Source organism: Pipistrellus hanaki (genome assembly GCF_964339955.1).
Source record: "Pipistrellus hanaki genome assembly, chromosome: 2".
Classification (NCBI taxonomy): Eukaryota; Metazoa; Chordata; class Mammalia; order Chiroptera; family Vespertilionidae; genus Pipistrellus; species Pipistrellus hanaki.
The window spans coordinates 158,601,108-158,618,552 of NC_140504.1; the positions used below are offsets into that span (position 1 = coordinate 158,601,108).

Consider the following 17,445-nt stretch of genomic DNA (forward strand, 5'->3'; position numbering starts at 1 on the left):
AGTTGTGTCATACAGAAATAAGACAAATATTTGTAAAATGGGGATTATTTTTTTGTATGTCTGCTATTAAAAGATTCTCTTTCACCAAAACCGGTCTGGCTCAGTGGATAGAGCGTCAGCCTGTGGACTGAAGGGTCCCAAGTTCTATTCCAGTCAAGGGCATGTACCTTGGTTGTGGCACATCCCCAGTGGGGCCTGCAGGGGAGGGCAGTTGGGGGTGACCAGGTTGGCAAGGGAGGGCAATTAGTGGTGACTGGGCCAGCAGGGGAGGGCAGTTGGGGACGACTAGAACTGCAGGAGAGGACAGTTAGGGGCAACAAGGCTGGCAAGGGAGGGCAGTTAGGGGTGAGCAGGCTGGCAGGACATAGTAGTTAAGGACAATCAGGCCGGCAGGGAACAGTTAGGTGTCGATCAGGCTCGCAGGGGAGTGGTTAGGGGGTGATCAGGCTGGCAGGCAGAAGCGATTAGGATCAACCAGGCAGGCAGGGAGGTGAGTGGTTGGGAGCCCGCAGTCCTGGATTGTGAAACGGATTTCTGACTGGGCCTACATGGACAGTCGGGCATCCCTCAAGGGGTCCCAGATTGGAGACAGTGCAGGCTGGGCTGAGGGACACCCCCCACCCCATGCACGAATTTTGTGCATTGGGTTTCTAGTATCTTATAAATTTATAGTCTTAATTTGCATATTACTCTTTTATTAGAAAGGACTAGAGGCCCAGTGCATGAAATTCATGCATGGGGTTGGAGGGTGGGGAGTGTCCCTCAGCCCAACCTGCATCCTCTCCAATCTGGGACATCACTCTCACAATTCAGGACTGCTGGCTCTCAGCTGCTTGCCTGCCTACTAGCCTGATCACCCCCTAACCACTCCCCTGCCAGCCTGATTGATGCCCAACTGCTCCCCTGCCAGCCTGTTTGCCCCTAACTGCCCTCCCCTGCAGGCCTGGTCACCATAACTGCCCTCTTTTACACGTCTGGTCACCCCCAAGTGCCCTACCCTGCAGGCCTGGTCTCCCTCAACTGCCTTCCCTGAAGGCCCGGTTGCCCCAACTTCCCTTCTCTGCCGGCCTGATCACCCCTAACTGTTCTCCTCTGCAGGCTTGATTACTCCCAACTGCCCTCCCTTGCAGGCCTGGTCCCTCTCAGTTGCCTTCCCCTGCTGGCCTGATTGCCCACAACTGCCTTCCCTTGCAGGCCTGGTCCCTCCCAACTGCCCTCCCCTGTTGGCCATCTTGTAATGACCATCTTGTGTCCACATGGGGGCAGAATCTTTGACTACATGGGGATAGTCATCTTGTGTGTTAGAGTAATGGTCAATTTGCATATTACTCTTTTATTAGATAGTATAGAGGCCTGGTGCATGGGTGGGAGTCAGCTTGTTTGCCCTAAAGGGTATCCTGGATCAGGGTAGGGGTTCCCTTGGCCCGTTGGGCAGCCTGGGCAAGGGGCCTGTGGTGGTTTGCAGGTTGGCCACGCCCCCTAGTGACCCAAGTGGAGGCTCTGGTATCTGGGATTTATTTATCTTCTATAATTGAAACTTTGTAGCCTTGAGTGGAGGCCAAGGCAGGTCAGGGCTGCTGAAGCTTGGCTTCCTCCATTGCCGGGGGCATCTCAAGCCTCCTGCTCTCTCCAGCTTTGTGGCTGCTGCCATTTTTGTTGGGATTTATTTATCTTTTATAATTGGAACTTTGTAGCCTTGAGTGGAGGCCTGGGCCGGCCAAGGTGTGTGGAAAACTTGGCTTCCTCCATTGCCAGGGAAACCCAAGCCTCTTGCTTGCTCTGTGGCTGAAGCCATCTTGGTTGGGTTAATTTGCATACTCGCTCCTGATTAGCTGGTGGGCATGGCTTTGGGGTGCAGTAGAGTAATGGTTAATTTGTACATTACTCTTTTATTAGATAGAATTAACATGCTGAGATTTTGTTCTTCAAATGGATCTTTAATATACTTACCTTTCTCCCATTTTAAACCTAGTTTTTGTTTTCTTTTTAAAAATAATATATTTGCTTTCTTTGTTGTAGAACTGTGGCTGCTGAAGTTAGGAAGCAGATCTCTGGGCAATATAGTGGTTCTCCTCAACTGCTTAAAAACCTCAACATTGTTGGCAATATATCCCATCATACCGCAGTAAGTAGCATATTTAAAATATGGATATGGTATGTTATTGGTATATTACTGACTAGGCCATGAAAAAATAGTGGGAAGATAGGATCCAGTAGATTGGATAGCATCACTCGTTTCATAACCTTATTTATTGTTTTCTCTTTCCTGAAATTTGAGTTGGGGGAGAATATTAGGAGATATTATAGAAGTGTTGATTTCCTAGTCAATTCTGAAACTACATTCAGGATTTAATCAATTCTGAAATTTTAACTTTGTTTTTATGACATTGACTTGAGGAAATTGGGTTAGTTGTCTTACAGTATATCTTGCCTTTTGGATTTTATGTTTGCTTCCTTGTAGACTTATTTCTCTATTCCTTGTATTTCCTGTAACTGATTAGATTCTGATGCAGCTTTTTTGAAATTTCTTCCTTGTAGACTTGTTTTTCTACTTCTGTATTTCCTGTAACTGATTAGATTCTGGCTGAACTTTTTTTAAACAGCTTTATTGAAATTTAATTTATTTATCATACAGTTCATCCATTTAATTTACAATTCAATGGATTTAACATATTCAAAGATATGTGCAACCATTGCTACAGTCCAGTTAGAATATTTTCATCACCTTAAAAAAAACAAACTCTTTAGCTATAACTCTTTTACCCCCTTTCCTTCAGGCCCAAACAACCACTAATTAAATGCCAGAAGGTTTTTGTTTTGTTTTGTTTTTATAATATATTTTTATTGATTTCAGAGAGGAAGGATGAGGAAGAGAGAGATAGAAACATCAATGATGAGAGATAATCATTGACTGGCTGCCTCCTGCATGTACCCCAATGGGGATCGAACCTGCAACCCAGGCATGTGCTCTTTACTGGAGTCAAACCTGGAATCCTTCAGTCCGCAGGCAGATGTTCTATCCATTGAGCCAAACCAGCCAGGGCTAAATGCCAGAAGTTTTGATGGCACGCTGCAAAGAATTGAAAGAGATCTTTAACTATATCAGCCAAAATAAAAATAAAATAAACATGTCAGCCAAAATTCCAATGCAATGATTGCTGAAGTTAGATAAGTTCTCACATTGCCTGTGAGAGATTCTGTAGTGCTTTCCTATTCTCTTTGTCACCTTTAACCCTGCTTGCTGCCCTATCACTAACTCTCTCATATAAAGTCATGTTGCAATCTTCTTCTTTTTGTCAGTGAATACAGGATTTCTTTGGAGTCTTGTAAAATAATTTATAGTTGTAAGGAGCTCATCAATACATCCCAAGACTAAAACTCAGGCTTCTGTCTCCCCATGGGCATCAGAGGGAATGGAGACCATTGTAGCAAAAATAAATTTGTTTCCTTGATCTAGCTAACATTACACCTAGAAAGCCATTGACCTTCTCTATAAATTATAGAAACAAGATCAGTTATCCTCTATGTGATTTAATGTTTTTAAGAGAGTGTCATAGGTTCCTATGACACCCTAATACTTATTACTCTTTTTTAAAAATTGATTTCAGAGAGGTAGGGAGAGGGAGAGAAAGAGAAACATCAATGATGAGAGAGAATCATTGATTGGCTGCTTCCTGCACATCTCCTACTGGGGATTGAGTTCTCAACCTGGGAGTGTACCCTCGGCCAGAATTGAACCTGGGACCCTTCAGTCCGCAGGCCAACACTCTCTTCACTGAGCCAAACTGGCTAGGGCCTAACACTCTTGATATGATTGGTATTTTGAGGAAAAATTAATTTTGAATTAGACATGTGTAAGATCCCCAACTTTTGTCATTATTTTCATTGAATATTCATTTGTGATACTTTAAATCTTAAAAATTATACTGCCCCCAAAATAATATCTGGGTGGAGAAGCATTGACTTCAGTTTTTTAAAAATGTTCATTAAATTTTTTTATATATCTATCTATCTGGTGTTAAAATATGTATAACAAAATTTATCAATTCATTTCTAAATGTATAATTCAGTGGTATTAAGTATATCATAGTGTTGTGCAACTATTACCGCTAGCTATTTCCAGAAATTTTTTTATCCCAAAATGAAACTGTATACCCATTAAATAATAATTCCCTATTCTCTCTCCTCTCAATCCTTGGCAACTTCTATTTTCTGTCACTGAATCTGTCTATTCCATGTAACTCATATAAGTGGAATTGTACAATGTTTGTCTTTTGTATCTGGCTTATTTTACTCATCTTAATGTCTTCAAAGCTCATCCATGTTGAATCAACCTATATAATAAAAGTGTAATATGCTAAGTATCTGACCAATCCGTCAACTGTTTGGTTGACTGCTTAACAAGTTCTGTGGCGTGTACTGACCACCAGGGGGCAGATGCTCTGACCGGTAGGTTAGTTTGCTCCTGGGGTCTGGCTGATCAGGACTGATGGAGAGGGCCAGACACGTCCTAGAACCCTCCTGCAGTCCCTCCTCAGCCAGATGGCCAACCTCCTGTGGTTTCTCCCTGGCCCCAATCCCCAGTCAGGCTAAGGGACCCCACCCATGCACGAATTCGAGCACCGGGCCTCTAGTGTGTTATAATTTCAAAGGCTGAATAATATTTCATTTTGTTGTAAACCACATTTTGTCCATTCATCTGCTGATAGACATTGAGTTGTTTTATCTTTTGACTATGGGTAATGCTACTATGAACATGAGTGTGCAAAATCAGTTTGAGTCTTTATTTGTTTTTTTTTGTTTTGTTTTTTTTGGTATTTACCTAGAAGTGATACTGGAACATCATATGGTATTTCTGTGTGTTTTTGTATTTTTTTCAGAACACCAATGTTTCACATCTGGACATTTGTTATATAATCCTTCATAGTTTTGCCTAAATATTTTTTCTTCAGAAAATAAGTTGGGTGTCTTAATAAAAAGTATATTTTCAACTTTGCTAAGGAATGCCCTGAACATTCTGTTATTACTTTCAATATGGTCTGTGAATTAGTTTCCTTTGGCTGCTGTGATAACTTATCACAAACTGAGTGGCTTAAAAACAAAAGAAATTTATTTTTTCATACTACTTCTGTCCAAAAGTTTGAAATCAGCATCAATGGACTGAAATCAAGGTTTTGGCAAGGCCTCACTCTCTTTGGAGGATATAGAAGAGAATTAGTTCCTTGCCTCTTCCAGATTCTGATTGTTACTTGTAACTGCATCACTTCTATCTTTAAGGCCAGAATCTTCAGATCTGTCTTTGTTATGTCTTCATATGGTTTTCCCCTCTGTGTGGCCCAACTCTTCCTGTCTTTATATAAGGATGTATATGATTGCATTTGTGATTCACTCAGATAGTTCAGGATAATGTCCACATTATGGATCATACCTTTTATTTTTTTATCTTAATTTTTTGTCATGAAAGGTCTATGGATTGGTATAGGGAGATCTTTTGGAGGACCATTTTTCAGCTTACCACAGTTTGATTATATGTTTTTACTAGGATAATCAACAATGGCAACAAGTAAAATAAAAGTGCTATTTAAAAACTTAGCAATGAAAATTCCAAAGATATAAAAAAGAAAAAAGAATTCCTCTATGAGCATTTTGTCACTGTAAATTATTATAAAACCGTTAATGATCATTGCTGGCTTTACATGAGAGACATGGATAAAGTCTAAGCAAGAGAATTAAAGAGATTATAACCCAAAATCTCATAGTTTCTTTAGTGCATCTGTTGAAAATTTAGAAGTAACTAGGTTAAAACATATTGTCTTTAAAAGAATAAAATTTTTTTGCTTAAAGTTTTAAAATTCTTAACATTTGCCTTTTCCTTTCCATTCACTTTTATCTCCTACATCTCCTCCTTCTCCCCCCTTTTTATAAAGGTGCCCCTTACGGAAGCAGTGGATCCAGTGGATTTAGAAGAGTACCTTGCTACTCATCCTTTAGGTGTGGATTCTGGGCCTTTAAGGGAATTGGTTGAATTCCCTCCAGATGATATCGAAGTTGTTCATAGTCCTAGGGACTGCAGAACCCTTGTTTCAGCTGTACCTGAAGAAAGGTAAGGAGACATTAACCTATTTTTGGTTTTAGTAACTACAGAAAGGCTACGATCCATTATTTGATTTATATCCTATTTCTTACGGTAGGGCTATTTTCTGTTATACAAACAGAGTTATAGCAATCAAATTCACCAACATTGCTGCTTTTCTGTCTAAATTACAAATGTTTTTCTTTTAAAATAGTGAAATGGATCCACATGTTAGAGATTGTATAAGAAGTTATACAGAAGACTGGGCAATTGTTATCAGAAAGTAAGTTATATGTTTATTATAGCATTTAAAAATACTAAGTAGGATCTATAAATAGATTAAGGTAAATTAGTAATAATTATGAAACCTAAAAATTACTTTAAACAAGTAGCTGAAGAAGCAAAAGATATCTTCAGACATATGTCTTCTCTCTAGGAGTTCCACAATTACTCTTACTTACTTTTCTTACAAAATAATAGGTTTGTGGAGATAATATTTTCATGTTATCATAGATCACTAATAACTGATAGTATATAATTAAAATGATTTATAGTCTAATTCTTTTGGGAAATCATGGATAGTTATTGATGAATGATTTTAGTTTTTAAAAAGAATTCAATTTATTGAAATTTTAGTAGTTAAATTTAAAAAAATATATTTTATTGATTTTTAATTCTTTTTTACAGAGAGGAAGGGAGAGGGATAGAGAGTTAGAAACATCAATGAGAGAGAAACATTGATCAGCTGTCTCCTGTACACTCCCTACTTGGTATGTGCCCGCAACCAAGGTACATGCTCTTGACCGGAATCGAACCAGGGACCCCTGAGTCCGCAGGCCAACACTCTATCCAGTGAGCCAAAGTGGTTAGGGCAAATAAAACTTTCATTTTGCTACTTTGCATAATGAAGATAAGAGTCTTTGTATGAGACTTAATTTTTAAGCCTTATTTTATTTTATTTTTTTTTTAAGGAAATATGATGACTGAAATAGTGGAGAATTCTTTTATGACTTATTCTGTAGTTTTCAGAAATGAAGTACTGTGTGCTCAGTTGTTCTAGCAACAATAATGTATTCGTTGCTTATTGTTTTGCCCTTATGGCTTGTCTTATTTTACTGGATTTAACATTGTGCTAAGCCTCACTCTTGGGGATACTGCTGACATGCTTTTTAGTTTTAGTGTGACCTAATAAAAGCACAGACTGCTACTCTTTCTAAAGAAGAGCTGTTTTTATTAACTTACACTTTTGATAAGTATTTCAATAGCCAGCTTTTAGAATTTAGTGAAGAGAATGTCCCTCTGTCAGATAATTCAAAAGTTTTTACTTTTATACATGTATGTTGGAAACTTAAAACCAGAAATCTCAATAAATAGCTTAGTTGTAGGAGATTTAAAATAGTTGTAGGAGATTTAGTTTTGTTTGTTCTTAAAATATATTTTTATAGAATTATGGAATTTACTATTTAATTTTAATCATGGTGTTGCTGACCTTGATTTAGGCAACAGGGTCAGATAGTTAATGTTTATGGGTATTTACTATGTGCTGTCATTTTATTGAGCACTTTATACTCATCTCATTTAAAGTTTCAATAGAAAAGTAGCTTAGGCTTGGAGTAGTTAAGTAAATTCTTTGATCTCCCATAGCCAAATTGTGGTTTAGCCAGATTAGAACATAGGGGCATCAGATTCCAAACCTTTTAAATATTTTTTGTTATACTAGACTAGAGGCCTGGTTCATGAATTCGTGCACCAGTGGGGTCCCTCGGCCTGGCCTGCGGGATCAGGCTGAAACTGGTTCTCTGACAATCCCCGAGGTGTCTCAGATTGTGAAAGGGCACAGGCCAGGTGGAGGGGCCCCTCTGGTCCACAGTTGGGGCCAGGGAGGGACACAGGAAGTTGGCCAGCCAGGGAGGTTCCGTTGGAGAAATTCCAGGGCATATCCGGCCTGTCTCGCTCAGTCCCAATTGGCTGGACCCCAGCAGCAAGCTAACCTACCAGTTGGAACATCTGATCAATGGTCAGTGCACATCATAGCGACCGGTCGACCGGTTAACTGCCGCCTATTAGTCAGTGCATATCATAGTGAGCAGTTGAGCGGCCTTAGCATATCATTAGCATATTATGCTTTGATTGGTTAAACAGATGACTAGAGAACTGGACACTTAGCATTTTAGGCTTTTATTACATAGGATTATTTAGGATATTATTTATTATCTGCAGTGGTAAATGGAAGACAAAAAGGGTACTTTTAATAGACTAGAAGTTTTAAAGTATCCCTGGAAAATAGAACTATACATGCTTGGGCAAAGTAGGTTTGCAGTTCATATGGAAAATAATAAATAATAATAAAAGAATAAATTCTATGATTTGTGTACTCAAAACTATAAATCTATTTTTGCTGCACCCTGTATATAGTGTTTTAAGCTCAGAAGCAGTGAATATAGGCAGTGGAAGAGTGGCCTTGGGTATTATTTGGCATTTGTCTGCTTAGAAACCCCTGCGCCGGTGCCTTTTTAGAGACCAGTAAATATGGAGGCTTGAGGTGATATATGGTACCCAGAGAGGGCAAATTTTGGAAGAAGGAGCCCTTATTCCCAGAAGATTAGGTACTGCCTGGCAGTATGACTTGTCTCTTCTCCACAACTTTGGATATGGTCTGGGTTGAATAGATACAGTATTTCTATTCCAGATAGATATGCAGATACAAATTCAAAAATTAAGCATAGAACCCAGAATTGCCAAGTATTTGATGAAAATCATTGAATTTGAAAAAGAATTATGAAACTACAAATAAAATCTAACACTTATGAAACAGTTAATGGAATACTTATCAAGACACATAAGTACATAGTGCATAATTAATATCCTCAAAGAGATATGAACAGATATGGTAGCCAGACAGATGTCTTTGGAAATTAAAATTTTCTTCAGTGAAAAATATTAAAAACTCAGCAGATGCACTTCATGGCAGAGTAGATGTGATGGGAGAGTGGAATAGACGAGGCCACAAATCTTCCATAATTCAGCAAAAAGAAGAAAGGGAGAAAGTACTTCATTTATTTACTCATTCATCAAGTACTTATTGAAAGTCTAGAGTGTGCCAGACTAAACAATCAACAAAACTAACATTCTGCCCTCACGGAGCTTACATTCTATTTGGGAAAGAGGGCAATGGACAATAAACAAACACTGATAAATAACATAGATTAGATTTGATGGACGTAAGTCTTGTGGAGAAAAAAAAATAGGGTGAGGGGGATAGGAAGAGCCAAAATGATAGACTAAATGTCCTAATTTTATATAAGTATTATGGTAACGTTGAAGTTGAACAAAGATCTGAGAGAATTAAAAAAGTAAGCACTTTGGATATCTGGGGGAAGAGTGTGCATTAGGTAGAGGGAAGAACAGTACATTGAAAGGCTTCATATTAGAAGCATGGTAGGAATGTTCAAGGAATAGCAAAGAGGTCATTGTGGCTGGAATAGAATAAGTGAGGGTGAGAATGCCATGCCAGGAAGTAAAAAATGGTAATGTGTGTGGTTAGATGGGTAATTATGTAGAGCCTTACATAGCAATTGACCAGAGGACAGAAAGATAATATATAAAAGACTGTTGAGCCGAAACCGGTTTGGCTCAGTGGTAGAGCAACGGTCTGCGGGCTGAAGGGTCCCAGGTTCGATTCCGGTCAAGGGCATGTACATTGGTTGTGGGCACATCCCCAGTAGGGGGTGTGCAAGAGGCAGCTGGTCGATGTTTCTCTCTCATTGATGTTTCAATCAATAAGAAAAAAATATATTAAAAGACTGTTGAACATGAATCATGCCATTTTCCTCAGTTCTCTTAAATTTTATAATGTCAGTTTTTTAGAACATACAGGAGGCAGAATGCAACACTACTCTGGTTTATTAGAGCAGCTTAGATATGCAACTCACAAATGAAGGCACTCACAGCATTTCATGAAAGCATAAAGCATCTTCTTCTGAATAACACCTTACAGGTTACTATATGGAGTACTTTTATTTTAGTTCTTCCAAAGACAAATGCTTTCTTTTGTGATTATGCTGTGATGTGAATATAGTGTAGTTTCTATTTTTCTCCCCCGAAAGGGACATCCATTTTATTTTATTTGAACTTGAGCGTGGGACATTATTATAAGTAATACAAGCATAGAGCTCTGCCTTCTATGCAAGTTGGGGAATGCTTCTTAGAGTCACAGTCCATGGCACTATGCAAAATTGCTTAGTTGGTGTTAGCTGATGGTGACAGTGATTTGAATGGTGGTACTAATAACAACTCTATCTAACTCCAAGACACAAGATGGCTGCCTCCATGTGCTCAAAGATGGCTGCTCCCATGTGGACACAAGATGGCCACTACAAGATGGTCTGCAGGGAAAGGCATTTGTGGGCAGTTAGGGGTGACTGGGCCAGCAGAGGAGGGCAGTTTGGGGAGACCAGGTCACCAGGGGAGGACAGTTGGGGGTGGGGACCAGGACTGCAGGGAGGGCAGTTGAGGGTGATCAGGCCAGTAGGGAGGGCAGTTAGGGGTGACAGAGCTGGCAGAGGAGGGCAGTTGGGGGAGACCAGGTCACCAGGGGAGGACAGTTGGGGGGGGGGGGGCCAGGACTGCAGGGAGGGCAGTTGAGGGTGATCAGGCCAGTAGGGAGGGCAGTTAGGGGTGACAGAGCTGGCAGAGGAGGGCAGTTGGGGGATACCAGGCCAGCAGGAGGGGCAGATGGGGGGAGGGGGAGAACCAGGCCTGCAGGGGAGGGCAGTTAGGGGTGACCAGGCCATCAGGGGAAGGCAGTTGTGGGGGGACCAGGCATGCAGAAGAGGGCAGTTAGGGGTGACCAGGCCTGCAGGGGAGGGCAGTTAGGGGTGACCAGGCCTGTAGACGAGGGCAGTTAGGTATGACCAGGTCAGCAGGTGAGGGCAGTTTGGGGGTGACTGAGCCAGGAGGCGAGGGCAGTTAGGGGTGACCAGGTCAACAGGCGAGGGAAGTTGGGGGTGACCAGGCCTGCAGGGGAGGACAGTAAGGGGCAATCGGGCCAACCGGGGAGCAGTTAGGCATCGATCAGGCTGGCAGAGGAGTGGTTAGGGGTGATCAGGCTGGCAGGCAGAAGCGGTTAGGGGCAACCAGGCAGAGGCAGATGAGCAGTTGGGAGCCAGCAGTCCTGGATTGTGAAAGGGATGGGCCTAAACGGGCAGTCAGACATCCCTTAAGAGGTCCCAGATTGGAGAGCATTCAGGCTGGGTTGAGGGAACCCCCCTCCCACCTACCCCCCCCCCCCCTGCACGAATTTTGTGCACCTGGCCTCTAGTTATAAATAACTGTAGTTAGCTTCTATTTTAATATCTTTAGAAACAAGACATGATGTAAATGATTCATATTCAATTTGATTCTTTACTATTTCATAAATTGTCTGATACAAGATCCATATCATCCTCTGGTCATTGTAATTGTTTCTACTTCAATTAGAAATTTACCCTTGCCCTAATCGGTTTGGCTCAATGGATAGAGCTTTGGTCTGTGGACTGAAAGGTCCCAGGTTCGATTTCCGTCAAGGGCATGTACCTTGATTGGGTGCACATCCCAGTAGGAGGTATGCAGGAGGCAGCTGATCAGAGTTTCTAACTTATCCCTCTACTTTCCTCTCTGTAAAAAATCAATAAAATATATTAAAAAATAAATTTATTCTGTTTGGCTATATGAACTGTGGAACAATAATTGCTCTTTGATCTTAGTGTTTCTCCTTGATATTCTTAGGTATTGGATTGTTAGGAAAGAAGGTCACATTTATTTAAGAGTGTAATGATATATGTTAACTAAATATGTATACAATGATGTAGATCCTGAAGGTTTCATTTTAGAAGTCTGCCTCTTTAGGTTGTTTAAGATATTTTATACCTAAGAGATAGAGCAAAACTATTTTGGCTATTTGAAATTTAAGATTCAATGCTTTATATATATTTTTTCCTTTTTAAATTTATATTATGAATGCAATATATATTTTCTATTCTCTCATTTTATTCTTCAACTTGGCTTCTTTCATCCTTTCTTTTTACTGATCTATTCCCTGAATTCAAAATACAATTGTAAATTTCATGGTTGTCATAAAAAGGAGAGTATGATTTACTTCTGGAAATTCTTAACCTGCTCTCTAGTTGGATTAAAAGAACTTGGAAGGGAAGTTTTCTTAAACCTCTGGTTAATTGTTTAGCACACTCAAAACTTGCTAGTGTATATATTTATTATGTAAATAAATATTCATAGAATATTTGGCTTATTATTTGATGATGAAAAAGTGGAAATTTTTTGAAAATTGGTATTTACATAACTGTTTTATTTTGAATAGATATCATAAACTGGGAACAGGATTTAATCCCAATACATTAGATAAACAGAAAGAAAGGCAAAAAGGTTTGCCAAAACAGGTGTTTGAATCTGATGAAGCTCCAGATGGCAGCAACTACCAGGATGAGCAAGTAATACTTTTGTTTTGGAATTACTATTAAATGATATTTTTAAATGGCTTGTTTTATTCATTAATTAATATATTTTTAATATTTTACATGTCAGGATGATCTTAAAAGACGTTCAATGTCAATAGATGATACTCCAAGAGGTAGCTGGGCCTGTAGTATTTTTGACTTGAAAAATTCACTTCCCGATGCTCTGCTTCCCAACTTACTTGATCGAACTCCAAATGAAGAAATAGACCGTCAAAATGATGACCAAAGGAAATCAAACCGTCACAAGGAACTCTTTGGTTTGCATCCATCACCAGATGAGGTATAGTTATTTGGGAATAAAGAAGCAAGTAATTATGAAATAGACATTTTGGGAGTATGAATTATATATAGTATAGTATAGTGTTATAATAATGTAGGGGATAAATCTCACCTGAATCATAGCTATAATTTTTATAAATGAAACATACTTTTTATTCTAGTGAATTTATTCTTAATGAGTAGCTTCTGTGAATTTAACTCACTTATGATCTAGTGACTTCTGTTCTAAAATAAATAGGTCATTCTATTTTGTGTTCAATTGTGAAGACTAAAAGTACTAAATTAATAAATAAGTTTTTAAAGAAATTGTGAAGGCTTGAAATATGATAAGCATGTTCATTTTGGTGTTGCTTGTCAATTTGTAGGAAGAACCAATAGAACGACTTAGTGTTCCTGATGTGCCCAAAGAACATTTTGGTCAAAGACTTCTTGTAAAATGTTTATCACTCAAGTGAGTATTCATTTCGTTTACTGCATACTTTGGTTTACTGTATTCTTTTGAGAAGTATTTTCTTGGCGTGGGGAATATAAAGATAACGTATCTTTTTCCTTAAAGAATTGATTGTGCCTTTGTCACATGGTAGGCTTTGTTTTTTTGAAGTACATATTTTTTTCCTTCTTTAAAAAAGTTAAATATTCACATTTATATTATGCTTCACAAAATGCTTTCTCTTATTTTGTTTCATGCTGTCTTCAGAGTAATTCTGTAAGGTAGATATTATTTTCTTTATTTTACAAATGAGGAAACCAGGGTTCAAAAGCATTAGCAGAGATTAACTAGCATACTCATTATGCAACCTATGCTCTTTATACTCTATCATGTTAATATTATCAGTTAGTTATTAGTTCTGACTTATGAAAAAAGAAGTTTCAATTTATAATTTTTTTGAAAGAAGCAATGCATAAGGACAGGCCACTTCTGTGTTTAGATAACATAGGCAATTTTCTTGCCTTGAAAGCTAAGGCTTTATGTGTTTAATTAAACATGAAAGAATGCATATTGAAAATCCAATATGATACCATTTACGCACTGGAATGGGTAAGAAAAGCCAGACAATTCAAAAAGACTAGCATTGTCAAGTGTTACAAAGGATGCTTAGTAGAGGCTTAATCATGTACACGGTATAACCGAGACCCCTATTCTTTTGGCATCTGGTTGAGGTCTGCTAAGAGAGGCATCAGTAGGAAGTCAGAGGGTGGAAGAGAGTGAGATCAAGTTGGGGTACTTGTTTTTTTTTAACTCATTCTTTGCTAGATAACACTGATTAGTTGTCACCCTGTTAAGGGTCCTTCATAGAGCTATTTTTTCTAATTTTGGTTACCACTTGCACATTTTCCTTTAGGTTAGGGCAGTGGTTGGCAAACTCATTAGTCAACAGAGCCAAATATCAACAGTACAACGATTGAAATTTCTTTTGAGAGTCAAATTTTTTAAACTTAAACTTCTTCTAACGCCACATCTTTAAAATAGACTTGCTCAGGCTATGGTATTTTGTGGAAGAGCCTCACTCAAGGGGCCAAAGAGCCTCATGTGGCTTGTGAGCTGCAGTTTGCAGACCATGGGGTTAGGGGGATGATAATGAACTGCTGATGTTGCTGTTCCAGGGAATAGCATTCTCTGTAATTGTTTCCCCTAAAGTTATGTCCAAATCTTTGTCAATGGCTTTTTATTAAACTCTTAATCCAATGAAAATATGTTGTTTATCTCCTCTAAGGACTTTGGCTGATAGTCATATAATAAAAAAATGAGCATTATTGACATTTTTGTCTGGGGCTCTCCTATCCTATATAATAAAACCCTAATATATAAATCGACCAAATGGCAGAATGACCAGTTACTATGACATGCACTGATCACCAGGGGGCTGGTGCTCAATGCAGGAGCTGCCCCCTGGTGGTCAGAGTGCTCCCAGAGTAGGTGGGCCTATGGCTGGTGAGTGAAGTGGCAGTGGTGGGAGCCTCTCCCACCTCCACGGCAGCACTCAGGACCCCTTGGGGGATGTCCGCCTGCCAGCCTAAGCAAGCATGCAGACATTCCCCAAGGAGTCCCGAACTGCAAGAGGGCACAGGCTGGGCTGAGGGACCCCCCCCTCCAGTGCATGAATGTCATGCACCGGGCCTCTAGTCTATATATAATAAAAACCTAAGCGACTGTTATAAGCAGACAACCAGAACGACTGGTGGTCAGTGCGCTCCCACAGGGAGGGTGCCACTCAGCCGGAAATTGTGCTCATGGCTGGTGAGCACATCAACTGTGGCGGGAGCCTCTCCTGCCTCTGCGGCAGCACTAAGAAGCAGCAAGCCAAGCATAAGGAGTGAGCAGGTGGGCAGCAAGGAGCAAGGGATCCTGGATTGTGAAAGGAATGCCTGACTGCCAGCTTAGGCCTGATCCTTAGGGGTATTGGGCCTATGCCGGCAGTCAGACATCCCCCAGAGGGTCCTAGACTATGAGAGGGTGCAGGCCTGGCTGAGGGAACACCCCCCCCCCCCTTTACCCCCCAGAGCACGAATTTTGTGCACCGGGCTTCTAGTATAATATAAAATGGTTAGCTACCTCCCTGGCCGCTGCTCAATAAATGTCAGTAATAATCCTGGAGTAATTATAATAATCAAAAATATCTCCAGACATTGCCAGATTTCTTCTTGGAGGCAAATTATCCTTGGTTGATAACCACTGTTCTACCGTTTTATTCTATTATATTTTATTTCATTTAGCAAATATTGATTGAGTGTTTACTAAATGTAAGTCATTGTGGAAGTCAATTAGACATCTCAACTTACACATATCGTTATAAAATAAGTAATGAAAATTAGTATGCCAGCATTTAAAATGATAGAATAATATTTATGTCATGGGAATATATCCATAAAATATTAAGTTTAAAACAGACTATAAAATATGTATATAGTGACATTCTTTATTTAAAAACTAATCGATTTAATAAGTGCATTTATACATAGAGAAAAATCTGGGTGGATAGGCACTAAACTGTTAATTTTGGTTCTATGTTATGAAATTTTGGGTGCTCCCATTTTCTTCCAAATATTCTTTACATTGAATATGTGATTTACATACTAAAAACGAAAACATTAGGTCTTTACTTTTAAAATTTATTTAAAATCTTATATATCTACATACACAAATAACCAAATTATAGTTAAGAAAGTACTTAGTGTCAGAACGTGGACTTAAAATGCCATGAACTTTTATGCAGAGATTACTTATAGCTGGAAAATTAAGGAAGATAACCTAGAGTAGGTAATGGTTGATATAAATTGAAAGATATGCCTAGAAAAGTCTGTTTCAGGAAGAAGGGGCTAGCATAGAGGGTGTAGCACAGATGTAGGAAAGTACAAGATATTGAGATTATGAGAATTTCTCTTCAATTATATATTCTATATTTATTTTTAAAGTACTTCATTCTTTTTCTTCCTAAAGGTTTGAAATTGAAATTGAACCCATTTTTGCAAGTTTGGCTTTATATGATGTCAAGGAAAAGAAAAAGGTAAGGTTATATGATTTAAACATAATAGGTTTCAGAAACCTGATTTTAAGTTGTTTTATAAGATAAATAAGTAACAATTTTTTATGAATTATTAAAGATTGATATTTTACAAAGGAAAATGGAAATTGTAAGACTTGAGTATTTTCTTACTAAGGAATAATTTAGTTGATACCTAGACTTTATTTCATTGAAAGAATTCGAAAAGCCAGTAGCAACTTTTAATTGTTGGTTTTACCATCATCATTTACAGAAGGCTATCTTATCACAGCATTTCTTATTGAATATTTTAAGCCTAAAGATAGTAAAAACTTGAAGTGCCTTCAGTGACTTCTGCTGTTAAAATATTATGGTTGGTGCAGTGGAACTTTGCTTGAGCAACTTGTATTTGCTAAGTCAAAACTGCTGATATATTTACACTAATAAGAAAAAGATGCATATTGGTCGTACCTTCGCGATGCCCACCAGCCAATCAGGAGTGAGCATGCAAATTAACCCAACAAAGATGGTGGGTTAATTTGCATATGCAGGCGCCGAGCTGCCTGGGGCGGGGCAGGGCGCTTGCATCGTCATCATGCCAATGACACAGGCATTCCGTACTGCCCCAGCCACTCAGGGACTCTGGGCAGCGTGGGAAGGCAGGGCTGGAGCAGAAAGGCAGCTCTGGGGCCAGAGTGCAAAGAGAGTGCTGGCAGCCAAGGAAAGGAAGGCCCATTCCTGCATGAACCTTCGTGCATCGGGCTTCTAGTTATTCATATAATTTTTAAAGACTTTTTGGGATAATTCATCTCAATAATAACTTCTTTGTATATTTTATTAGAGATTGCATTTCTAATCAGAAGAGTTTGGGATATGCTTCTTTAGACTATGTTTATTGTGTTATATTTCCCAAATAGTTTGTACATTTTTTTGGATTTAGATATGTAAAGAACGGTCAGTGACATATATGATAAGCTATATGTTATAGTATAAATATTTAAATATCTATAATAGTTTAAGATTAGGTATATATGATTTTTTTGTGTGAGTTTTTATAAAATGTAAAAATGTAAAAATTTGATATATGATTTTTATTTTT

General features: G+C 38.9%; 2 protein-coding genes across 8 annotated transcripts in view; one reads left to right on the forward strand and one right to left on the reverse strand.

Annotated features, from left to right (window-relative positions):
- Positions 1–17,445, reverse strand: part of PATJ (PATJ crumbs cell polarity complex component) — a 762,329-nt gene that overhangs the window by 87,756 nt on the left and 657,128 nt on the right. The gene's annotated exons all lie outside the window — the stretch shown is intronic.
- The window catches only part of DOCK7 (dedicator of cytokinesis 7), a 170,096-nt gene that overhangs the window by 21,066 nt on the left and 131,585 nt on the right, over positions 1–17,445 (forward strand). For all 7 annotated transcript variants that reach the window (XM_084876068.1, XM_084876069.1, XM_084876070.1 and 4 more), the window contains exons 2-8: positions 2,020–2,125; positions 5,928–6,103; positions 6,288–6,356; positions 12,429–12,558; positions 12,653–12,865; positions 13,230–13,315; positions 16,304–16,370. In XM_084876068.1, the coding sequence (XP_084732194.1) occupies positions 2,020–2,125; positions 5,928–6,103; positions 6,288–6,356; positions 12,429–12,558; positions 12,653–12,865; positions 13,230–13,315; positions 16,304–16,370 (847 nt within the window). The remainder of the gene's footprint in view (positions 1–2,019; positions 2,126–5,927; positions 6,104–6,287; positions 6,357–12,428; positions 12,559–12,652; positions 12,866–13,229; positions 13,316–16,303; positions 16,371–17,445) is intronic.